This window comes from Carcharodon carcharias, chromosome 1 (assembly GCF_017639515.1).
Source record: "Carcharodon carcharias isolate sCarCar2 chromosome 1, sCarCar2.pri, whole genome shotgun sequence".
NCBI lineage: Eukaryota > Metazoa > Chordata > Chondrichthyes > Lamniformes > Lamnidae > Carcharodon > Carcharodon carcharias.
Genome location: NC_054467.1, coordinates 186,870,341 through 186,897,193, shown reverse-complemented (window position 1 = coordinate 186,897,193; position 26,853 = coordinate 186,870,341). Strand labels below are relative to the sequence as shown.

The window sequence follows — 26,853 nt, the reverse complement described above, 5'->3', positions numbered from 1 at the left end:
AAATCTCACGGCAGGGCTGGGCAGGAAGTTGCCGTTACCTCACGGGGTCAGAGGTCCAGGCGCCATATTTAAAGGGCACCCTGACAGCCATTCACTCACTGCAGGTCAGGAACCCTGGATTCTGCAGATGCCAGGACGTTGCGGACCAGAAAATGTGCGGCCCCAAGGTTCAGCGAAGCCTCCCTACAGATTCTCCTCCAAGCTGTTCAGGAAAGGTGGGAAGTGCTATTTCCCAGGAATGGCAGCAGGAGGCCCTACGATCTGACCATGGCGGCCTGGCTGGAGGTTGCAGCAGGGGTCAGAAATCATGGGCCCATAGAGCTGCCCAGCAGCACAGGAAGAGGGTAAACAACCTGCTGCACTCCGTCAGGGTAAGTTGCACCGTCTACTCACTGCAAAGTGACGTTCCTAACGGCATCAGGCAGTGTAAAGGTGTGAGTGCACAGGGATGTCAGGCAGGAATTTGGGATGCAGGGCTCAGCAGCAGATGGGACGTGTGCATTGAATGTGTGGCAGTCGCTTCATGCTCTAAATCTTCTATCAGTTGCAGGATATCCTGCTTGTTAATCGCTTACTGGTGAGGGCTCAGCAACTTTCATAGGCATGCATGCTCCTAAAATGCTCATGCACCCATTGAGATGCTACACATTCCTTCTATCTGTCTGCAGGACAAAAGTGCCCACAATAAGAAGGAACAGGCTACGACTGGAGGCAGCATTTGGAACATTCGCGTCCTCGTTCCTTCTGAGGAGGGGGCTGCTGAGCTAGCTGGGGAGGAGCAGGACCATGTCTGTGCTGAAGGTGAGATAGGGCTCCCCAGGAAACCGGTGAGGATGCCACCAGTCTGCAGTTGTCAAATGTGCCCACAGAGTGAGACATTGCTTTACTTATAGAGCCTGCTTAGGCATCCACTAAATCTTTATTTTCTTACATTCCGGTTACCAGCAAGAAAAGTGGGTGGCCCACAATGGAGAAGCCCCAGCTCTATCTCCAATCTCGTCTCTGAGGAGGATGGCTCAGAAGCCTCAGAAGATACACTATCATGGTGTTCACCTGCACCCTCTACCAGCATAGAGACATTTACCTCGGCGGGTGCATGTTCTAGAGTAGGCTCAGGGTTACAATCTGGTGAGCACATCACTGACAGCTGATGTCGCTGACATTTGGAGGACTGATGTTGTGGCTTTGGCATGCGAGCGCTTGACTGCCTCCATGGCAGCCACACTGAAGACCAGGTGCAGGAGAACACACGGTGGCTACTGGTTATGTGCTCGGACCTGCACTCCATTGCGCTAGCCATGGGTGGAGCACAGCAGTGGCTAGGCGAGAGAGGGACAGGGGACCTTGGCTTCCCTCCAGGTGTCCCTTCTCCTCAAGGAATTGGGAAGGTGCCATTGGGCACTCACATGGAGGAAGAGTGCCAGCCAGATACCCCGGAGACACTTCAGCCTAGGACACTCCAAGGGTGCCTTGCCATTCCACCTCCCCTATGCCAGTGACCCCATCACCTCCAGTAGATCAGGCTGAAGACGGTGCACCTGGACCTGAGCAGGAGACCTTAACAGGCCAGGGCTGCCTAAGCCTAAGGCCACCAGAGCACATCCCCCAAAGTCATCACTGTCAACAGGGCTGCACCTAGATGTAGTAATAGAAAAAGAAAGACAAAGAAGTTTTGAAGTCACACAGGTGGCATGGGTACATAACCCTTGTATATGGTTTTGGCGCTTGCTAATCTATGTTCACTTGCACAGTTTGGAAGTGTCCTGAGTTCCATCTTGCTGCTAGTTGCTTCAATGGTCATGGCATTTAAAGGGTGTGAATTCTGGTCCCCATCAGAGCCTGATAATGAATTCCTATAGATTCACTTCTCTCACATTATCAACATAGTGATTACTCAATAATCTACATGTGCATGATTAAGCTCTGACCATCACTTGTGAGTGTGCCCTGGGCGTGCATCACATAAGCCACTCCTTGCAGCTCACCATGCTCCGGCCATTGAAAATGGTGTCTGCGCAGAGTGTTCAGCGAGATCATTGCATCTCCTGCTGTTGCTGCTCTGATGTGAGAGGTGGGTGGATGCAAGGAGTACTTGCGAGGGGAGTTAAACAAGCAATGTGAGTGGCAAGGAACACTGTAGATGCAGTTTCAGGGTTGAAAGAGTGAAGCTCTATGCTGTCTTCTTAACAGTGGAAAACCAGAAGCTTCCCTGTATGTTTGGAGAAAGTTGTGATGGGCATACCCAATTGTTGCTGGCCATCCTTGGTGCTTTATCATTCTGAGCTAACATGCAGGTGAAGGCTGCAAGTAAGGGGGCAACAGGCAAGATAGCTTTGGCTACAGGGGATTGATTATAGGATTAAAGAGGTTTGTGTGCAGTTGACTGAAGGCTTTGTCAGACCTCACATGGAGACTTGTTTGGCCCGCTCGTCCCCTTACCAAGGATTGCAGTAGACCTCACATAAAGGGTTTGCAACCAAAGTGCAACAGACCTCATTGAAGGACTAGGTCATTAACCCATGAGGTGAGAGAGAGTAGAATGGGCCTGTGCACTGCACTGTGCTGAGGGCTGTGAGGCTATCCATGTGAAGCATTAGCAGTTCTAACAGGCCTCTGCAGGGTCCATGCAGGAAAGATGTTTACCTTGGCTGGGGCGTCCACAATGACGGATCACAGTCTCGCACTAATACTAAGGCCATTTCAGACTGAGACTTATAGGAGTCTCTGCAATTGGAGCGTCCGGTTGCTGCTCAGTAACCCATAGTTCAGGTGAGGCACTTTCAGTGAGTAGACTTGAAATTAACTCGAAACTTTTTGGCATGATAAAGATCTCAAGAGATATGGGTTTATTATGGGTGAGTGGCGATCAGGTGGTTGGGGGGGGGTGGTGGGGGTGGGCAGGAACACAATTTTCTCTGATCAATCTACATAGAGAAGCGATCTTGAGGCAGCAAATGTTCTTATGCTGCTTCTCTCTGTGCAGCCATACACCTGGTTCCACCTGAAAGAGCTCTCTGTAAGGTCTGCCCCCCATTGGAGCAGGGGTGAGTGTGACATGAGTGCATCCCTGTCAAGGTTAGATTTCATGTTGCTTCCAAGTTGCCATGCACATGGACTTTGTGAGGGCATGGAAAAAATCTCGTTTCTACTTACACGTGTACAAGGTCATGAGAGAATGAATGCATCGCAGGTTCTAATGTGTGCATATAACGCCTGGGCTCTATATATCAGCAGTTTGGTGCATTGCAAATGACCAAACCACCAGCAGGGCAGATGTTAAGTAGTGCAATTTATTTCAGCTATCATAAATCATGGTATATTAGAGAAAAGTATAACATCATTAACCAGAAAGGAGTTGGACCTTCCAGCCAGCAGAGAACAGAAAACCAAAAAGTAAAGGAAATGTCTTGAATGTGTTAGCTATCAGATTGTCACCGGCCTGTCTGCCACGTTGTATGCTTGCAATAGCCTCTGCATGTTCTTCCCCAAAATCCTGACCCTCATCATCGCCATTCCCATCACTGTCTTCATTGTTGGAGGAGACACCTCATTCCTCCCAGGCATCCCCCAGTTGTTTCATAAAGTTGTGCCGGGTGCAGCAGACAATGATGATCTGGGACACTTTCCTATGACCTTGAACATGTGTAAGTAGAAATGAGGTTTTTCCCAAGCCCCTCCAAAGTCTGTGTGCTTGGCAACTTGGAAACAACATGAAATCTAACTGCATCAAGGTTGCACTGGTGTCACACTCACACATGCTCCCAGTATTAGACAGTCCTGCCTGAGAGGACCAAACATCTGAACCTTATCTTTAGGATGCCTATTGTCTGCTCAATCACGGATCTGGTGAAGGCATGTGGGGCATTGTAGCTCTCCTCAGCAGCAATGTGTGGACAGCTAGCTGGCATCATCAGCCATGCCTTCTGGGGGTATCGCTTGTCCCCAAGAAGCCAGCCCTGCAGTTGCTGAGGTCCTTCAAAAACTTGTGAACCTGAGAGTGGGTCAAAATGTAGGCGTTGTGAGAGCTCCCTGGGAACCCAGCACAAACATGTGATCACGTATCAGCTGCATGTTCAAAGAGTGGAATCCTTTTCTATTGATGAATGTGACTGGTTGTTACCAGGGAGCTCTCAAGGCCACATGTGTACATTCAATAGCCCCCTGCAGGAAACCAGTGATTGATGCAAAACCCATCGCTCTGCAGTCTGGCTTTCGGGTTCCAAGCAGAATTAGACAAATTGGTGTGCACTCCTGAACTGGGCATCTGTCATCTCCTGGAATCACTTGTGTATTGCTGACTGGGAGATGCCACACAGGTCCCCAGTGGATCTATGGAAGGAGCCACTAGCAAAGAAGTTTAAGGCAGCGGTGGCCTTTAATGTCACTGGCATGGGATTGCCTCCAAGTGCTTGCGGTTACAGGTCACCGTGGAGAAGCTGGCAGAGGTGAATAACACAATTTGAGATGTTCTAAGGTGCCTCTGGTATTGCCTTTCACTAGATAGGTACACTACCTGCAATATACCCCTGGATGGGCCAATGCTCGCTGTCACACTGGCCCCTGGTCGCCAGCATCTCAACATGCCTGAGGCCAGCTGTCTCTTGCTGCTCAGGCTGTTGCTCCTCTTGGCCCTGTGCCAACCTTTGCCAGTCCTTCCTCCTCCTCATTTAGGTGAGAGCCAGTAGAAAAGCAAGTTGCCTGAAGCCTGCATCATCTAGGCCTCAATGGATCTGTGAACGACTTGTAGCAATTAGTCTAGTGAGCACAGTCTTTTCATGTTTGCCTCAATCTCAGAGCCACCAAGCTAGTGCTAAACCCTGTGCCTGTCTTCCATCTAAACATGGCATCTCCACCTCACTCCTTCGTATTGAAGGACATCTTGGAAAAACAAAGATGAGTGTTCCTCCCATTCATACATAACTGTACATGCAGACACTGCTCTTTGACCGGGTGATGAGAGTCATGTACTAGAAACCTCCCTCTGACATTATTCAACCTGCCTCCCTACCCTTGAGACTCTACAGAGAGACCATTGGCAGCATAGAAAGACTAACCACATGAGCTCTTGTCAGCTGTGACCATTCACCTGGGAGGATGGAAGTTTGGAGTGATGAGTTGCCTGCCCTCCACCAGCCGTGCCCATTAGATGCAGCCACCTTCCTCCCTCCATTCATCCCTGCCTCTGACTGCAGCCAATGGCAAATCACACAGAATGAATGGCAGCTCCCGACCTTGCCGGGGTCTCAATGTGATGAGACCCACGAGTTGGGAACAAGCCTGCTGCCGTGTGGATTTCCCCATAAAGAGGTGAACACAACTGATGGTTGACATCCAGTTGCCTCATGATTATTAGGGTGTCCCTTTAGTCGGCCAGTTGTGCTGATCTTGAACTCCATCCACCTGAAAAGGTCTCCTCTCATGTCAAGGGATCACAGTTTCAGAGCAACAGTGTTGCATAGCTGAGAATCCCATAATGGTCTGCATGACATTTGAGACTCACTGCACCGCCTTCTAACCTCCAGTCATCCACCAACTTCCGCCCATCACCCTTCACCCACTCAATATAACCATTCCTCTTCCCTCTGTCACCCTGGAACCACCCCCTGTTAGCCTTACACCAATAACCATCACCCTCCACATGCCTTCCCTCCCCGCTGAGCTTACACTGATTATCATCCCCTTGTCCCTGACCACTCCCATTATCTGAGTCGCCTGTTTCATCTGTTTCATGACCCACCTGATGAAATCTTCAGTTAACTGACTATTAACCTGGACCAGTCACTCTATCGCATCCCACTCCCCCCATCTCACCGTGACTGTTCCCTCTGCTATCTAGTACCCTCAGTTCAACCCACAGGACCCTACTGTAGACAGCACCAACCCCAATCTCCAGGGCCATCTCTCTCCCACCACCCCTGCCTGGAAACCCCTTCCCTCGCCTAACCACAGGACCCCAGGCCCAACAAGCAAGGCCGCACCCTCCATCCCATGTTCCTGCACCCTTGCATTCCCTTGCTGCCTCCCTCCCTGCTTCAGACAGTCTGCCTTCCTTCCCCAAACATCTTCCTTCTTGCTCCGGTCAGCCTCCTTCTCTGCTCCAATCAGCCTCCCTCCCTGCTCCGGACAGCCTCCCTCCCTGCTCTGGTCAGCCTGCATCCTGTGTCCAGCATCTGCTCTACCTTTCCACCCTTAGATGGCCTTTAAAGTAACCAGAACTTAATTGTTAAAGTTCATCCCACCATTGGAAAACTGATTCCTGGCATCCCACCAAATTTAGGTTCCCTGTCTACCAAGCTTCCTGCTGTTGGCGGGACTGGAAGATTCTGCCCGGCAGCTCTCTTTACAAAGCGTATTTCTCCCTCCTTCCTGCCACATGATGTAAACGTCACAAGATGAAATGCACAAGAATAAATCAGAAATTACTTATTGCATTAACACAAACTGAATTTACGTTATACGAAATAGCTGATTGTTGGGAGTGAACTGAAAAGTTATGACACAACTTTGTGGTGCTGATCCCATTTACAAGACAGTTATATCACCAGCACCCTTTGATTTCATTACAGCTTTGTCATACAGTCTCAGCTATCTGTTACAGAAAATAGACAACAAGTTAAAATGATGTAAATCACAAAACCAGTTTAAAAATATGAAAGGAGGGAGCATGGGAAGGCTGGAGAGGTGATAAGGTGAAAGTTCAAAACTAAACAGCTTAGACAGGCAGTAAAATTACAGTTCCCCACATGTTCATAAATCTGGTATATATGTTTGTTTACATAGCTGGAATGTAAGATCTGATGCAAAGATTGGCAGGAAATTTTGTAATTTAAAATAACATTAAATCAATTGATTGCTAAGCATGACATTGACTATTGAGAGTATTGCTTCAGCAGAAACTGAATTAATCACAGATGATTTCTTGAACTATGATAGGAATTCATTCTCTGGTATTGAAGAAATGAATAATCACCTAAATATTGCTAAAGCATTTTGAAGAATACTGTATCTGTTTAATCTCTGATCACTGCATGTTTTAACTTGTATAGAGCAACTATATAGCCTTCTTTCATATGTTAATGATATTACAGTGTGGGAAAAGCAGTGTTTTTATGTTCTACTGCTGCAATTTGTAAAAGATTTGTGCTGTGAAATTTGGACCCATCGTGCCCATTTTTTGGATGTATAAGCATGGGGGCTAGCATGCGTGCGGGGACCATTCTGCAGAAATATTTAGAGTAGATAGATCTTTACATATCTCAATTTGTAATGCTGATTTGTTGGCAGCACTGCCATTTTGGAGCTCGTGGCTCCAGGTGGTGCTATGTTTTAAACACACAAAGTTGAACACACATTAAGCAGGAGTATATCCGTCCAGGGTCATCAGGCAGCAATTTTCCGATCTGAACCGCAGTGAGGAATAATATGTCAGATGTTTGCACTTCACTAAGGATATTCTCACTGAAACCTGCCACCTGCTGCAGCCACAACTGCAATCTCAGAGCAGGGCGAGGATGGTATTGCTAGTGGCTGTGAAGGTAGCTGTGGCCATGAATATCTGGCTCCTTCCAAACTAGGGTAGATGAAATTTGCAACATCTCCCAGTTTGTTGCCAACGTTGTGTATGAGAGATCACTGAGGCTCTGCATTCAAGTAGCTGAATACATTTCATTTTCTGTTTTCAGGGAGAAGCAACTGCAATGAGCATATGGCTTTGTGAAGATTGCAGCTTCCATGTGGTGCAGGATGTCATTGACTTTAACAAGACACTTTTCCAGCGTTGTGTGCCACAGAAAATGTGATATAGCAGATCGTTGGTCTGCTTAAGCAATTCTTTCACTGCCTGACCACTCTGCATTAGCCCTGCATTATGACAGAGTGCATGCTAAGATTTGTGGTAGTTTGCTATATGTTGTGTAACCTCGACAACATGAGGGAACAGCCCTTGGCACCAGTTACTTGGTAACCAGGAGCAGGGGAAAGGCTGGAAAAGGAGGAGGAGGAGGCCAAGGGTGAGGAAGGGTTGATGTATTTTTAATTTATTCTTCCATGGGATGCAGGATCGCTGGCTAGGCTTAGCTGACCAGCAAGCGTCTGGGGAGATAAGAGAAATTTTGTTTGCTTGAATTAAAAAATCTGCTGCTACCAGGCTGTGGGCTCCTTCTGACTGACTGACAAATACCTGACCTTGGAGAAGTTCTGTCTGAACATGTTTTTGAGCTCAGTGTATATCTTGGGAGCAAACTGTGAAGGAAGATTGCACCTCTTTCTCCTGCTCTCTCTCTCTCCCTGTATTGTCTGCAGCTCAGAGTGAGGGGGTTCAGCTTCAGCCAGAAAATCCTCATCTCAGTATGACTCATCAATATTTGACAGCCTGTGAAGCTGCGACAAGCGAGGGTTAACAAAGACAGTGTTTTAGCAAATATACTTTGGAATGGACTTTTAGACAACTACTGTGACCAATACTCTGTCTTTACATGCAGGAACACTAAGTCAATGGTGTCAAGACCTTTTTGAACTTTATCCTTTTTACGCTAACCTCTGCAGAGACCTTATTTGTGTTCTCCTTTTTTTATGTGTGTTAGTGCATGTGTTGGGATTTTAAAATGGTTAAATCATTACACTTCCTGATTAAAAACCAGTTTTGCAATTTGTTTTAAAAAATAAGTTTTGTTCATAACAAATCAATTATTCTGAGTTTATTGAAAGAAGCCAGGTTAAAGTCCCTTTTATTTTGGGTCTAGCAGTGGCAAAGGTAAGCAGTTGGCCATTTTGGTGAGTGATTTAAACATTTACACTTATGGTGTGACCTGTGGAGTAGTGGGGCTAGAGAAACTGTGCACGCTTCCCATCCCAGTCATAACAGAATGAAGGAACAGCAATATTGTTCCAAGTCAGGGTGGCGTGTGGCTTGGAGGGGAACTTGAAGGTAGTAGTGTTCCCATGCATCTGCTGCCCTTCTCCTTCTGGGTGGCAGAGGTCATGGATTTGGAAGGTGCTGTTAAAGGAGTCTTAGTGAATTGCTGTAGTGCACCTTGTAGATGGTATATACTGCTACCACGGTGCAGCATTGGTGGAGGGAATGAATGTTTAAAGTGATGGTAGGTGGGTTCCAATCAAGCGGGCAACAACACAGCCACTTTCTGGATGGGCTGTTTGCTATTGACTCCATCTATAATATCAGTAATTGCAACCCTAATTCCCCCTCACCAACAATCCCGTACCTAACCTTTCTGCTGTTGCTTACGATCACAGCGTTTGCTTGGCCACAAGGCAAAAACAAAACAAAAATTCCAAACCACATTTATAAATCATACCATGCTGGTTCAGCCTCAACTGGAGTATTGTGTCCAGTTCTGGGCACCACACTTTAGGAAGGATGTGAAGGCATTAGAGAAGATGCAAAAAAGATTCATGAGAATGTTTCCAGTGATGAGGATCTTCAGTTGGTAGATAGAATGGAAAAACTAGGGTCATTCTCTTTAGAGAAGAGAGGGTTGAGAAGAAGTTTGTCAGAGGTATTCAAAATCATGAGGAGTCTGGATAGAGCAGTTAGGGAGAAACTGTTCCCATTGGTTGAAGCATCGAGAACCAGAGGACACTGATTAAGGTGGCTGGCAAAAGAAATTAAGGCAACACAAGGAAAAACTTTTTTACACAGTGTGGTTAGGATCTGGAATGCATTGTCTGAAAGTGTGGTGGAGGCAGATTCAATTGTGGTCTTCAAAAGAGAAGTGGGTCATTATTTGAAGAGGAAAAGAATGCAGGCCTATGGTGAATCAGCAGGGAAGTGGCACTCACTGAATTGTTCTTGTAAGACCTGGTGCAGACACGATGGGCTGAATGGCCTCCTCTGTGCTGTGACCATTCTGTGGTTCTATGATATCACACATCTGTGTCATCTAATCACCCTTGTACATTTCCTTAGTGCCCGTCTTTCATGTTCCTTTGCCCACCCTGGTGCTCCTATCCCAGTGGCTACAGCATGATTTTCAGTGGTGCCGGTGGTTTCTTGCTGACCTTTAGCAAGTCTAGCCCTTGAAAGTACAACTTCAGACTGCATCAACTTGGGTGGAGTTAGCCTGGGCTGACTGACAGGGAATGGCATTCATGCAGTGCTGCTGGTGGGAGGATGAATGTTGTCATCCTGAGAGAAAACAGTAGATTTGTTCTTCAGAGAGTCACTGCCACTCGTCTGGGATAGCTCCTCAGCAGTCTGAGTAGCTTGTTGGAGGACAAATTATTGGATTGCTGTGACAACCTGCAAGCCCCTTTGAGCATTGGTATCCGCAGCTATGATGGCAACTGTCTGAGCCTGTGTGGCAGCAAGGTAGCTTGCATGAGAACAGTCTGAGCTCCCATTGCAGCACTCAGATGTTGGGTGACCTCTGTATGTTCTGTAGTGGAAGCAGAGACATTAACCATCAGACTTTGCATCATGATTGGGGCGGCAAGTGTTCTCATGGAGTTGGCCACCATTTCCATGCTGATAAGGATGGGCTGCAATCTCTGTGCACAGCCCTGTGCAAAGTTGGTGCTGAACTCCTCCCTCCCTGCTTCTTGGCATTCCATGCAGGCTTTCTGGCAAGCTGCCAATGTGCTAAGCAATTCTGTGCGCATTATCATCAGCTTTCAAAGTCCTCAGCTGAGTCCTCCAAGGCTATTTCTCCCACTGCCTTCATAAAGTTTGTCTAACGGGCCTTCTGGATGCGTGTGGGTAGATGGCATCTCTCCAGCTCTTCAGCACCTCTACCAATCTCATTTGTGCAGTTTAGGAAAATATTGGAGCCCACTTTCTGATATTTTATCCCATTCTTATGTCTTTTCCAGATCAAACTCACTTTAGCAAAGGCTTCCAGCACCTGATCCAGCCTGAATATGCTTCCTCTTTATGAGGTTCAAGTTTGCTTTGAGCAGTGCAGGCTAGCTTGAACTCATGCCAACCTCTTAAAATTTTGCACCCTCTCCTGAGGTGTGCATGCAGTCAAACAGCTGCTTGAAACTGGCTGCACACTACAATCATTTTCATGAGCACAAAGTTTGTGGGGATTATCCAATTCTGTGGCCTTATTCTTTTAGGCTTATTGCTTATGTCTGAATATATATTAAACAAAATAAATGATGAGTGCTGGAGCTGTTGATAGTATTTAAGTTCTTTATTTATCAGATGGTAGGATTTAATTATGTAATCTGAATCAATTGAATTTTTATACTTGATCATTTTAATTCACATTTATGAATTTAAAATGATTGGTTAAAGAACCAGTAGTGACTTTTTCCCGCAGCGTATGGAATGCAGCAGAATGGAATGCACTGCCTGAGAGTGAGGAGGCAGGTGGCTATCAAAATGGAATTGGGTAAGCACCTGAAGGGAAAAAATTTCAAGGGGCTATGGGAGAAAGGGCTGGGTAATGGGACGAGGGAATTGCTTGTACAGAGAAATGGCATGATGTTGGACGGACCGAAGGGCTTCCTTCAGTGCTTTGACCAATCTACGATTCTTATATGGTATATAATTACAATATAATATAACCCGTTTATTATCACACAATATTAAGTTATTCAGTAATGACAGCTGGGTTGCAGCCTTATCACAGGACTTTCATGATATCAAAACCTGACTTTTTTTTTATAAAAGCAAAATACTGTGGATTTTTTTTAACTTCATTCAGGGAATGTGGGCATTGTTGGCTCAGCCAGCATTTATTGCCCATCCCTAATTGCCCTTATTCAGAGTGTATTTAAGAGTCAACCACATTGCTGTGGGTCTGGAGTCACATGTAGGCCAGACCAGGTGAGGACAGCAGATTTCCTTCCCCAAAGGACATTAGTGAACCAAAGATGTTTGGATCAGATTGCTGCCTGGAAATCACTCCTGTTTATCTGTTCTTTATTATAATATATATACAGCAGAAGCAGAAGGTATTTATTTTGTTTTCACTTCAGTTGCCTGGGGCTCCCTGAGACTTGAATGCCAACACGCTCTTTGTAGCTGAAGTGTTTTGACGTCCGTATTGAAAAGAAAATGATCATGACATAATCACTGCAGATTTATTGATCATCTGTAGCTGATTACTAATCATTAACAGTCAGTTCAAATTATATCATGATAACTTATTATCATAGAAGCACCAAACTATAGCCTATTCATTTCTGTATTAAAATAAACATATTTTGCATCCTATTTAATGTTATGTTATTCAAGAAATTGGTATGTTATTCAGAATTGTGAATAATTAAAGTCTCTTGGACAACTTAATCTTGCTGATTTAGCCATAATATTACTATTTCAGTCTTGGACACCTACTCTTGCACAGTGGGTTAGCCAATCAGGAGGGAGCAATACCAATCCTCTAAATGACCTATGAACTAAAACTAGGGGGCAGTTAAGGATCAGCCTTTGCATGATAAAAGCCAAAACCAGCCAATTTCTGCAAAATTGAGTGAGGAGGCACTCAATATAGATGAATGATGGCTAACCCTGCCATCTCCAAAATCTAAGCGGGTCCCTGGCCATCAAAAAGCAAGCAGGTGGTCAGTGCAAATCTGCAGCCAGGCAGAACATTTAATCCAGCCATAATGAATCACTTAGAATGAATAAGAGGTTTGTTATTCCACATCTTAGTCATTTTAGTTCCAGGACATCACTGCAGGAGTTCCAACCATCTTTAGCTCCTTCATCAATGACCTTCCCTCCACCGTTAGGTCAGAATTGGGGATGTTCGTTGGTGATTGCACAATGTTCAGCACCATTTGCAACTCCTCAGATACTGAACCAGTCCATGTTGATATCAGCCCAAGGTTGAATGTTATCCAGATCCTGCTGCATTAGTGGCAAGTAACAATCATACCACACAAGTGCCAGGCAGTGACCATCTCCAATGGTGAGAATCTAATCATCTTCCCTTGACATTCAATGGCATCACCATCACTGATTCCAACACTATCAACATCCTGGGGGATTACCATTGGCTAGAAACTAAACTGGACCAGCCAAATAAATGCTATGGCTACAAGAGCAAGTCAGAGGCTGGGAATTTGGTGGTGAGTAACTCACCACCCAACTCCGCAATACCTGTCCACCATCTACAAGGCACAAGTCAGGAGTGATTGAGGAGGCACTCAATATAGATGACTGATGGCCAACCCTGCCATCTCCAAAATCTAAGGGGGTCTCTGGCCATCAAAAAGCAAGCAGGTGGTCAGTGCAAATCTGCAGCCAGGCAGAACATTTAATCCAGCCATAATGAATCACTTAGAATGAATAAGAGGTTTGTTATTCCACATCTTAGTCATTTTAGTTCCAGGACATCGCTGCAGGAGTTCCAACCATCTTTAGCTCCTTCATCAATGACCTTCCCTCCACCGTTAGGTCAGAATTGGGGATGTTCGTTGGTGATTGCACAATGTTCAGCACCATTTGCAACTCCTCAGATACTGAACCAGTCCATGTTGATATCAGCCCAAGGCTGAATGTTATCCAGATCCTGCTGCATTAGTGGCAAGTAACAATCACACCACACAAGTGCCAGGCAATGACCATCTCCAATGGTGAGAATCTAATCATCTTCCCTTGACATTCAATGGCATCATCATCACTGATTCCAACACTATCAACATCCTGGGGGATTACCATTGGCTAGAAACTAAACTGGACCAGCCATATAAATGCTATGGCTACAAGAGCAAGTCAGAGGCTGGGAATTTGGTGGTGAGTAACTCACCACCTGACTCCGCAATACCTGTCCACCATCTACAAGGCACAAGTCAGGAGTGTGATAGAACAGTCCCCACTTGTCTGGATGAGTGCAGCTCCCACAACACTCAAGAAGTTCAACACGATGCAGGAGAAAACAGGCCTCTTGATTAGCACCCCATTTACCACCTTAAACTTACACTCCGTCCACCACCAATGCATACTGGCCACTGAGTGTACCGTCTACAAAATACACTGCAGAAACTTGTCAAGCCTCCTTTGACAGCACCATCCCAACCCGTGATCTCTACCACTTAGAATGACAAGGGCAGCAAATAGATGGGAAAACCACCACATGCAAGTTCCACTCCAAGGCACTCACCACCCTGACTTGGAACTATATCACCGTTCATTCACTGTTGCTGGGACAAAATCCTGGAACTCCCTTCCCAACAACACTGTGGGTGTACCTACACCACTTCGACTGCAGCAGTTCAAGAAGGTGGCTCAGCACCACCTTCTTAAAGGCAATTAGGGATGGGAAACAAATGCTGGCCTTGCCAGCAATGCCCACATCCTATGAAAGAATTTTAAAAAAATCTAAACCCAAGTACAAGCACATATGTCGCCTACACAAGCTGCCAATATTCACACACTATTGACTAGAAGAAGTAAATGCTAACTTGAATGTTGGGCTGAGTATATATTTGTCATTGGTTACAATAAAGCAGCAGTGTTGCATTAAATGGTGGTAGACATTTTTTTCAAGAACTGTTTATGGAACTGTGAGAGAAGGTTGTTTGAGTATGGGTAGATGCAGTTTTCCCATACAGCAGTGGCATAACTGGGATATTCCTTAGAAGCCACATGGAATTAGTGCCCGGTGCACCATGTCTTTCTGGCTTTAGGTTGGATGATACTGCTAATTCCTCTTTGACAGTTCCACTGCTTACTCTGCCATTGCTTTGATATTACCCTCACCTTCATGTTCGATGACCTACCTTGGCTCCAGATTTGCCAACACCTTGATTTTAATATTCTCACCCTTGTTTACAAGTCCCTCTATGGCCTTGCCCTTCTATTAGCTACCTCCAACAGGGGAGGCAGTGGCATAGTGGTATTGTCACTGGACTAGTATTCCAGGGTAATTCTCTGGGAACCTGGGTTCAAATCTCACTAAGGCAGATGGTGAAATTTGGACTCAATAAAAATCTGGAATTAAAAGCCACAATACCATTGCCAGATGTTGTAAAAACCCATCTGGTTTGCTAATGTTCTTTATGGAAGGAAATCTGCCTGGTCAGGCCTACATGTGACTCCAGACCACAGCAATGTGGGTTGACTCTTAAATGCCCTCTATATTAGGGATGGGTGATAAATGCTGGCCTAGCTTCCTGTATTTCCCTGATTTTAATCACTCCATCACTGATGGCTGTGCCTTCAGCTGCTAAGGTATGGAATTCACTCCTCTCTGTCTCTCTCTCTCCTCCTTTTAGATGTTACTTTTAATATACCTCTTTGGCCAGGCTTTTGGTCATCTATCCCAGTACCATGTGTATATTTTGATTGACAAGCTCCTGTGAAGCACCTTGGGATATTTTCCTTTGTTAAAGGTGCTAAGACATACAAGGCTATGAGCCTAGTGATGAAAAATGGGATTAGACTGGTGCAGGTTCAATGGGCTGAAGGGCCTTTTTCTGTGCTGTAGACCTCTATGACTCTATGACTCTATAAATGCAAATAGTTGCCATTGATATCCTGGCTTTTGAGCTGCATGCTGAAACCTCTTTTTAGGGTGAAGTTATGAACTCTGCAGCAGATGACAATTATTCTGGATGAAGATCTGTAGTGTAAGGCTTCCCCTACTTAATCCAGATACGTGAAGCATTGCTCCAAGGTATCAGTATTATGTTTGTAAATAATTCATATTGGAGCATAAGCCTTATTGCACTTGTTGCTGCAGTTGAGACATGATCATCTTACGTTATCACTGCATATGGCATGGTGCCACCCTGATTCACCTTCAAATAAAGATAGCCCAAATGTCATGCCAACCATCAGTGTTCTGCACTGTATCAGCACATATGAGCGCTATAGAGGCTTCTTTGAACATCCCACCATTCCAGACCCAATCTGCTTGGACCCCATCCGACCTCCTTCAGCTCCATAATCTGGTGGATTATATACCACAAAGCCCTGGTCCTCCAGTAGGTGCACTCCCAGTGCCAATGGTCAGTATGGCCATCTGTGTAGTCTAGCTTGTGGATGATAGTTCCTACATATCATCTGAAGAGTTAATAACCCTGACCATTAGCACTAAGATTGGAAACCTCCTGGTACATAGGCCATTGGATTCAGTTTGCAGCAGTTGGGCGATATGGTTGACAATAGGGAAGGAGAAATAATTGGTACAAAGAAGGTGAGAGCTGCATTATAAGGGAAAGGGAAGTAGTTCACTAGAGAAGGGGAAAAGGCTGGCAAAAGAAGGGGGATAGGAGAAGATTGGCAAGGAAGGAAGAGAATTTGTTGGGAAATGGATAAGGGAATATGGTGATGTGGAGAAGGATGCAAGAAATGATTAGAAAGGGGAGGAGCAGAATGCTTGTTAAGTGGGAAATAGATGAGGAGGGAAAGGGGAAATAAATAGCTGAGAGAGAGGAATGGGTGGCAGTGAAAGAGGTAAAAGAAAATAAATGAAGTGGGAAGGGGAAATGAAAGAAAGAGGGAAAAGTGGAAATGAAGGAAAGAATGAAGGGGAAATGAAGGAAAAAGGGAAGGTGAAATGAAGGCAGGAGGGAAGAGAAAATGGATGCTAATGGAAGTGAAGGAATATTGTGTATAGCGACAGCTTAAATTACAAAGTCTGTGTAACAATTTGTTTTCATATGTTATCCCACTAATCTTATGTTTACAGCTCTTTGGGGACTTAGTTAGGTTGTTTTGGTAGCTATTCTTCAACTTTTGCCAACTTTCTGAGTTGGCATATCTGAAGCATTGGGGAGGTTCTGGAGCATGAGCAATTCATTTGATTTCTTGGGGAAGGTCATATACCATGTCCACACTTTTGGGATTTAACACAGAAGCTCAGTTAGCAACATGAGTGTAGCTATTGACCCTCTGCACTTTGGAAAATTCAGCAGTCCTGCACCATTATGTTACCTGCCCATGATGTAGTGGTGATGTCACTGGATTCCTAGTAGAAGCAGTCTGCAAGATAACTCAAATATTAACCTTTTCACATTGGGTAGAATCTTATGCCCTTTAAGAATAATTGTGGGTGAGACAATTACAGGATCCTGACCCCGCACTTGCCAAGAATGCATTTACCAGCGCAATCTTCAAGGAAGGGTCGCTTAATTAATCACCTCCACTTCTGCCGTCCAATTAAGAACGAGGCATGGGATCCTGAGGCGGCAATTCCAATCAGAGGGCCTGTAGCCATGCAAGAGCTGCAGCCCCACTGGCAGAAATAGGCGCTGCTGTGGGATTAGGACCATGAGGGAGGCACCCACTGCAGAGGTTTTTACTTTTATGAAAATAAAATGTGATCACAGCTGCCAGGCCACCCTGTGAATAGGAAACTCCTCCCCTGGCTGTGGCCCACTAATCCCTTCCCATGACAGGCTTTGGCCTTAACATGGGCCTGACTGCCTCTGGGAAGATTCCAGCGGCATCCCCAATTGATCCTTAATGGGGTACTTATTCATTCAAATTGGCTACCAGCCACTGCTGGCAAGATCTCTGGAGGTGTGACTGTTGACCTCCTGGGTCTACCGCTGTGGGACCGAGAAGATTCCACCCATCTTATCCAGCTGTGATTGACTCTGTGAGCACTTTAAAGAATGGACCTTTACTCCAATAGTACTAGAGTGGAATAGCCCTGAAAATCTTTGTTAACAACTTTGCTCCAGTTTTACAATTTACCCAACCTCTTTCGCCATTTTATCCCTTACAGTATGCCAATTTCTGTTCATTGTTTTTACTAATTTCTGTTTTGTTTTGTTTATTTCTAACCTTTAACAATGCTTTACGTTGATGTTATAGGTTAATAAAATGTGCCAATGGTTACGTATCATTTGCAGTCAAGGAGTGGGTGATTGGCAACCTGTGCTTAGGACTCCAGACAAAACTGAAAGTCACTACTATAATAAATAGAATTTTAAAACAAGGTGCAAGTGCAATGATTCCTATAACACTTCATAATTAAAGAGTTAATTTAACATTCAATTCTGTGTAAAATAATGCTCTCCTGAACCACATGCTAATAAGTAATTGAATTGGCCAGGGACAGCTGCCACTCAGTTTTCTCTCCTGCACTGTTGGCAAAGTGTCTGCTCTCCACTCCCACCAGACACAATGATTGAGACTCAGAAGTTAGGCACTTGGAGGGTTAAACCTGCAGTCAAACCTAAGGTTTCCTCTTCACCATATTTCCCCAGCTCAGGCACATTTTTGAGATAGTTGCCTCTTTATAATTTTAACAAGTAAATACAGTGCCCATTTTAATAAACTAATCACATATTGAAGACTAGGCATATGAGAAGTAAGTCACTTTTTTTGATTCACTTTTGGGATGTGAACATCATTGACCGGACCAGCATTTATTGTCTATCTGAATTCCTCTTGAAAAGGTGCTGGGGAGCTGCCTTCATGAACCACAGTTATGGTTTAGGTGCACCCATTGTACTTTTTTCTGCAGTAGGTTGATACAACTGAGTGATTGCTAGGCCATTTCAAAGGGCAATTAAGAGTCCACCACATTGCTACAGATCTGGAGTCACATGTAGACCAGGCTATCTAAGGATGGCAGATTTCATTCCCTGAAGGGCATTAGTGAACCAGATGGGTGTTTTACAACAATCCAATAGTTTCATGATCATTATTAATAAGACTATCATTTTAATCCAGATTCATTAATTAATTGAATTTAAAGTCTCTCTGCTGCCATAGTGGGATTTGAATTCCTGTCTCTGGTGCATTAGTCTAGGCTTCTAGATTATTAATCTAGTAACATTATCACTATGCTACTGTCCCTATGTAACTCTACCAATACATAGCCAGTGGGGCCAAAATTGGATAGCCCCTGAAATCAGTCGTGACGATCGTGATACACAAACTTTGTGCTACCTGCTAATTAAAATGATAATGGCATGCAGCCCTGTGCTGAATTCACTGCTGAATGGCTTCATGCTCAGCAGGGGTTCCAAGATCATGCAAGGCTGGCATCACTTAGGCTAGCCTGTACCACTTAAAGCTAGCCTGCACTGTTTAAATTCTGGCTGCAGCAAAGACTGGAAGTAATGAAAGAGGTGTTAAAGAGCGGCAAGAACCTTCAGATGTAATGACAGTGTTCCTTCAGTGATGCAACAGATCAAAGAGGGTGGCACAAGCTTCTGAAGCGTTGGAGGTCTTGGTACAGGAGGAAAGAGGTCATCTATCCACAGGGATCCAGGGGGCTCTTCAGGCAGATACTATGAAGGCAATGGGAATAGGTAGCCATTATTGTTGATACCAGCAGTCTCACTATGAGGACCTGGATGCAGTGCAGGAAGAAGTTTAATGACTTCAAATGAGTGCTCAAGGTCAGTGAATCCATCTTCACATGTCATGTCCTTGCAAATAAACCATAAGCGTCACACATTGCTCCACTTACCAGACCCCCTTCAGTACCTACCAACGATCTTCATCAACCATCACTCACACCACATATCCATAGCTACAGCTGACCCTTAACACTGCTTCAAGCTGCATACTTCCTCTCACGGCTTGTGCACATTGCTGGCTATGCAACTGTGGCAGGTACATCACCCAAACACATTGCCCAAAATGCAATAGTACACTTCCCTCTGGCAGGACAAGGTAGCCATAATTGGAGGCAGCAGCACCTAGCCAATGTGGGTGGGGACAGGCTACATGTCCTCACCCACATGGATGAAACAGAACTAGAAATCATTGGCGTAGCCACAGCTAAGGGTGTGACCAACAGCAAGGCTGAAGTCAATGAGGGTGACAATATGTGCCTGCCTAATCCATCTTCTGATATGCCACTTAGCCCACATCACGTCAATTGCATGATTTGCAAGTTGCAGGTGGTAGAACTATACACTTTTTATTCCACCCCCCCATAACCCCCGCCACTTTCCTCTCTTCCCAACTCTGCCATTATGCCTTTTATGCTTTCGGATACCCAAGAACTGCTGCCTGGCCGGGCAGTGGTGCAGAAAGCTGAACTCCTAAGGGAAGAAGGGGGTGATGAAAAACAAATAAAAACAGAAATACTGGTAAAACTCAGCAGGTCTGGCAGCATCTGTGGAGAGAGAAACAGAGTTAATGTTTCGAGTCCTAATGATTCTTCTTCAAAGCTAAAAAGAAGTAGGAATGTGATGTGATGGATTTTATACTGTTTAAGATGGGGTGGAGCAGGTGGAATGAGATAGAAGGTCAGGTATAGGTGACAGCTGAGGAGGGACTGACAAAGGTATCATGGACAAAAGGCAAAGGAAGTGTTAATGGTAGTGGCAAAGAGTAAAGAAGGTGCTGATAGTGACATAAAGGTAAGATAGCAGAGGGTGTTAACAGCAGAACAAGGGTCAGTACTCTGTGAAAGCACAAGATAGAAACAAGTGACAGATGGCCCTGTGGGGGGGGAGGGGTGGGGTGGTGCTGGGAAAAAAGGACAAAAAATGAATGAATGAATAAATAAATAAATTTTAAAAAAATTGAATTAAAGAAAGTCAAGATGGAGAAAAGAGCTCATGATCTGAAGTTGTTGAACTCAATGTTAAGTCTGGAAGGCTGTAAAATGCCTAGTCGGAAGATGAGGTGCTGTTCCTCCAGTTTGCGCTGAGCTTCACTGGAACATTGCAGCAGGCCAAGGACGGACATGTGGGCATGAGAGCAGAATGTGGTGTTGAAATGGCAAGCAATAGGAAGGTCTGGGTCATGCTTGCGGACAGACTGGAGGTGTTCCCCAAAGTGGTTATCCAGTACACGTTTAGTCTCCCCAAATAGAGGAGACCACATTGGGAGCAGTGAATAGAGTAGACACTGTATCTCAGCTTATTACCTTACAAGCCCAGCTTTCTGCCATGCAGATCCAAACTGTTGCCATCATGGCTGTGGAGTGCTCAAAGGGGCTTGCAGGGTATCACAGCAACCCAGAAATCTGTCCTCCAACAGATTATTAGATTGCTGAAGTGCCGCTCTGGGGAAGTGGCAGCGACACCCCGGAGCCCAAACCTGCTGGGCTCCCTCAGGATGGCAACATTCATGGCCCCACAAGGGCTACTCTGCCATTGCACCTCCTGTTGCCTGTCAGTCAACCAACTAGATTGTTGCCACCCATGCCAAGACTTGCCAGTCTTGTGCCAGAGCTGGTTGAGGTCATCCTGCAAGGTCATCCACGGTACCCCTATTGTAAGTTAACAGCCTTCCATCAGCCATGTTGCAGTCATTGGGGGAGCACTGCGTAGGAGCACGAGGACAGGCAAAGGGAATGCACAAGGGTAATTATTTGAGTTTTGTATGGAATATTGGAGGTTTTGTTGGCTAAAATTGGGGTGGAATGGTTGTTTTTTGATGGCTTTTATTTCAAGATTGTGGCCAAGAGGATCCTGTGATGATCTGTAAATGAGGGATTGTAGGGTGTGGGAATGTTAAACAATGATGATTTTGGGTTGTACCTGGAACTGGAATCACATCAGACACCCACACACAGCTTGTCCGCAACATGGATATCTTGCTGCTTTCTCTCTTCCTACCCCTTTTTTTCTACCCCTTTTCCTTTATTTTTCCTGACATGGTTCCTAATCCTCGGTGACATCGGCTGTGCCCTCTTGATGACCAGGTTGTGTGAATGCAGCAGACCATCATGAGTGCTCCTCCATTGGGGTCAAGACAGTGGAACCATTGCTTCAGCTCCCCAATCATCTGCTCAATGATCTTTCCTGTGGCAACATGGCTCTGGTTACAGACAGACTGGCCTGTAAAGTGCATAGCCCTTGTCACCTAGCAGTGACCCTCTGGCTTGAAAGATTGAGGGAACATTGAACTAGGGCAGAATGAAAGCACCGTGACTGCTGCCAGGATAGTAGGCATTCACCAGTATGTTGTGCTAAGCATGGTCACACACCAACTGAGTAGTAACCTTTCTGGTTCCAGCATATCTGAACAATGAGATGCGGCACCTGCAAAGCCATACATTTGCACTTGAAAGTATCCTCCACCAGGGGGAAGCACACTATCCTAGCAAAACCACATGCATGCTCTGCCTGTGCTCTCTTGGCATACAGAACCTCTGAAACCTCTCTGGTACAGCAATAGATAACATAATGGGAAATGTTAGATATGTGGCCTGCTGCAGCCAGAAATGATTCCAACTCAAAGAAATTTGTGACCATGGCAACCTTCACAGCCACTGACAGTGCTGTCTTCTCCCAGCTCTGAGACTGTAGGTCAACCTGTAAGTGGTGGCAGCATTTGTGAATCTCAGATGACACGTTATTCCTGGCTTATAGGTGGAGGTAAGAAAAGTGCTCTTGCAGACCCTAACTTGTCTTTTTATTTGCTGCCTCTGACCATCTCCCTCTTGTGCTTTAGCTCAAGTGTAGCTGCTACAATGGCACTCATGACTGACAGGAAGTGGTCTGACCAGAGCCCTTGCAGTCACAACTAATGCCTTTCCCAAGAGCAGCATCACTCACTGCAGACTTTACCAATTGTAGCCAACTCATCAAAACACACAGTTCTTCCACAAACTTAAACAGAGCCAGTAGAAATTAATCAGCAACAAACCTTCAAGTCATCATTTAAATTGCACTGCTATGGGGTCATTCCTGCTTGTTGTGTGTGTTTAATGGAGGGTGTTAACTAGAGTGGCTAGTTCCAGAATGGCAGCGCTTGTATCAAATCAGTGTTAGACACTGACTAGTATTGCAACCTGCCTACACTGCATGCTTCTGGCACATGCTTGTAACACCTGTGCCAGCAGCCTGCGTTTGGTGCAGGCAGCACCAGAAGTGAGTACAAATGGCATGGACATTATTATGGCACTAAAATGAAGCTACAAGCCAAATTTTGAGTCTACTACATTTTACAGGATTAGGCATTCCAGTTTTAGGTTTTCTCATAATGTATTTTGAGGCCTTGTGGTGCAATGGGTAATGTTCCTGCCTATAAGCCAGAAGTTACAGGTTCAAATCTCACCCCAGGACTTGCTGGCCAAGGAAGATGTGTTCACAACAGGGCCAAAACAGGTTGATCATCAATCTGCAAATCCTCCCAACACAATGGTAGGCAGTCAGAGAGGGAGAGATCTTTGCTCTGCCATGTGATGGAAAGAAAGTTGGAGCCTCTACCATCACTATCATTGCTGAAGATTACAACAAGCATGTGAAAGTGCATGTTTCCACAGCAATTCTGACTCTGAGTGATCGGTAACACTCACACATATATAAGAATTTACAACTACAATTGAGTCTAAGAACAAAACTTTCCCTAATTGTTACATTTTTTGAATTATAATGAATTAAACTGGAGGTATTTTTCACTCAATATAACAGTTGAGATGAAAAAAAATCACAACTTTCACCTTTGCTTAAAAGGCAATTAGTCCTACAACATCTTAAGTAAAGAGCTAATTTGTTGCTCAATTTTGAATAAAAGTAGCTCCAAACATATCATTCAGATTTGAGAAACGATAGCCATTGGTTATAGGCCATAGGTTAAACCGTAGTAAGACATCAATTTGGAGGGATTCCATAGGACAACGAGGCTTTATTTCCTTGTAATTACATAGCTTAAAAGATAACATCTTAATGTCACTATACTTGTGTTAAATTACTATCCTAGCCAATAATTATGTCACGCAGTCACACATCACTCCACAGCCCATTGTTTTTTTGCGTATTTGCTCTATGTTGCTGCCATCGGTATTGAATTGAAATCTCTTTCCAGGTTCTGTCAAAAAAGTTAAATTCAGATATTAAAGCTGAAGTGTGCCAATCTCTCAGCATTTCAATTAAAATGATTCTCATTTGACACTATTTTCTGTCTTCTTTTCATCCTGGTCTTTGCCCAGAAATGAAATGCTACGTTTTCTAAATGCTTCACAACAACTTTACTGGACTTTTTAGGATAAACTTCCTATACTTGAAAAATGAACAATCCTTGAAGTACAGCAGATTCAAGTTGAATGCAACACATTTAATCACATTTAGACTCCATTCTAACATTAATTAACTATGAAAGAGATGCACATTAACTGAAAACTGATATTAATTTTAATTCCAATATCTTTTATATACCCTAGTGGCCACTGATTATAAGTGTATGATTACAAGCTTAGGAAACCACAAACTAAATATGATTGAAGAGGTAGCTTATTCAGACTCATAAATTAATGGAGCAAATTGCCACCAAGTGTGGTGAGTGTTGGGTCTGCTGAATTACTGACAAAAGAAATATACACGTTTCTGATTAAGGAGTAGAAGGAGACAGACTTACTGCTGTTACAGGAAACAAATAAAATAACCTGTCAGGGGCACAAGCACAGACTATTGGCAAACTCTAAAATGAGCTGGCTGAATGGCCTTTTCACATATCCCAGTCTTAATACTTTATAATATATAACAGAAAACAGAACCTTGAAAGTTGCACTAGTTTGGATCTTAATTCAGACTAACTTTGTTTCTTGCTGAAAAGTGATTATTAATTTAAAATATATGATTGCTTTGACAATTTTTGTATTTTATTCTGATAAGGCAAGATCCAATTCATTTATGAGTGAAAGATTACTCTATCTCTTTCAGATGCTGTTTTGACCTACTGTGTTTTTCCAGAAGTTTGTTTTCTGTACAGTGTTTAAACGGAAAATAGTTTGGAGATTCAGTTTCATTAATAAGTGATTATACATATTTTCTCCACTTCTTTATTTATTATGCAATGGCGATTGTATACTTAAGAGATTGCAGAACACAGAAACACGACTTGCGCATTTTGGATGCTATGAAACAATAAATAAGGACAGATGGGGCCAAAGAGACCACAATTAATCTAATCTGGTCTCATGGTAAATGTTACTCTTGCGAAGCGGTGGGAATATGCCAAAACATTGACACTGATATTGTCAGAAGTTGCGTTGAAATAAAAAGAAATTTTCCATTTAACTAACTGAATGCCAATTTTTTCTCTACGTTTGTAAGGCACTCACAACTTTAAACAAAATCTTCACTGTTTAATACAAGACTCACGCAAAAGGAAAGCATGACAATTTTGAAAGGGTTTATTCTCCAAATAAACTGAGATGTAATGTATTTGTGTTGAGATACATTTTGCTAATCATAGTGTTTAGAAGTTTAAAATGCCAGAGGAATATGACAAGAATTCATAAAATTACAGAATACCACAAAGAACCACAAAGTGCCACATATGTTGCGGACAATACAGACATGGAATAGTATCGAGTTACCAACAAGAAGGCATCGTAGAAGACAAATAGCTGTAGTGGTGCCTTAACTTTGCCTCTTAAACTGCAATCACTCAAAGCAACATGCAGGAAAAGAAATCAAAAACAGAACCAGGCACATTTTTAAAACTTGTAGTAGACTCAGTGCCCTTAACTTTAAATAAAATGGCTTTAATGACACTCAGTAATTATTTTAAGGCTTTGACAACAATTTAGGGACCCCTTGGATAATGTTAACTGCTATAAAAGAAAATCATTATGCAATAATCATCCCAGCAATTATGCAAAAACTACTAATAACAGGCAACTGTTCATGCTTTAAAGCTCCCTCTTGAAGCATGCAAGAAGTCTGCATTTATGAAGCAATGTGTTTTTGCTAAAAAAAAAATCAGCCGTTCCAATTTTTACAAATGAAACTAAAGTAAATATTTTATTTTCTAACATATGGAAGAAACTGAATGAGGATTCCATACTCACTGAAAGGGCAGTTTTCCTTCTTTGTTCCACCGACCTTGCCATTTCTATCGATCTTGAGAAAGTACTTGGTGAAAGAGAACAGCCTCCTCCACCGCACATCTCCTTCCAGGTATTTGTAGCTGCGCACATGCCTTCCCAGGCTGGATGAAGAGCTTGTGATATTTGGAGACAACATATCTCTGCTGATGTCATTGCAGGCAACAGACGAAGAACAGATGAGGAAGAGGAGAAGGACATAAGCCAGGTATGTAAAGGCTGAGGCACCCTTTGTCAGTATCCATTTCCACATTGTACTGAAGCTCTTGGCACTAGAAAAAGTCTCATAAAAAGAAACATACTGGAATGCCAAGGACACTTATGCGGCAAGTCGAGTGTTTGTTGCTGGTCTTCTCTGTCTGGCCTCTGTTATCCTTTGAATGAAGTCCATCAATATCCATAGCTCAGGTGGTGAATCATCTCCAGTGTGGGACCTATTTTACCACCTTCCACGTTTGCAGAATTACTGAACTCCTCAAGTATTTCTTCAGTGTGTTTTCTTTATTTGTTTGGTCACATCAGGATTTTTTTTGTGAATGCCCTTTTCTGAGAACTAGTTGATAACATAGCTCCACAAAGGTGTACGTTGTGCTGCAGCGACCTCACTTTTTCTTGGCTACAGCATACAAAGCTGGTTCAAATCTGTTGAAGACACCCGACAGCTCAAGGGAAGCTGGTGGCTTTGAAGAGAGAGAAGTGTTTCGCCTTGTAGTAAACAGGTCAAACCCTGGTGAAAAATGTCAGTGATTACCACACTGAGGTGGGATGTGCTTACCGCAATGGTCAGCCTGTTATGGATCAGGCAGCAGTGGACATCTGAAACCATGTACTGGGAGAAAATTCCTTCTGAGGGAACTATGCAGATCACTGATTGTAAGCCTTCTGGAGCTTTCAGTCTTGCTAATTGCCGTTACTGTTCCTCTTTGCTCTGAAAGCCGGCCACCAGCATGGGTTGTATAGTCATGCTTTACTAATCTCACTCTCTTCCGGGCTGAACCCAACTCCCTCTAGGGAGCCCCTTTGGACTTGCTTTCCAGCGTGGGCTTTTTTGGCAGCGAAGTACTTGAGAGCCACCTGGAGCTTTCTGCTTTCTGACTGTTCCTGCACATGTGAAGGAGACCAGTCTGCAGAGTCCTGCAAACCAGATTATGTACTGGTCAGGAAGAGCAGAAAGACACAATTA

The 26,853-nt window shown here is 44.2% G+C and overlaps 1 protein-coding gene across 1 annotated transcript in view; it reads right to left on the bottom strand.

Moving 5' to 3' along the window:
* LOC121276264 (fibroblast growth factor 10-like) overlaps nucleotides 1–26,613 on the bottom strand; it is a 144,980-nt gene extending 118,367 nt beyond the window's left edge. Inside the window, exon 1 of the mRNA XM_041184530.1 lies at nucleotides 25,635–26,613. Coding sequence (XP_041040464.1) covers nucleotides 25,635–25,923 — 289 coding nt within the window. The 5' untranslated portion in view covers nucleotides 25,924–26,613. The remainder of the gene's footprint in view (nucleotides 1–25,634) is intronic.
* Nucleotides 26,614–26,853: the final 240 nt, after the last annotated feature.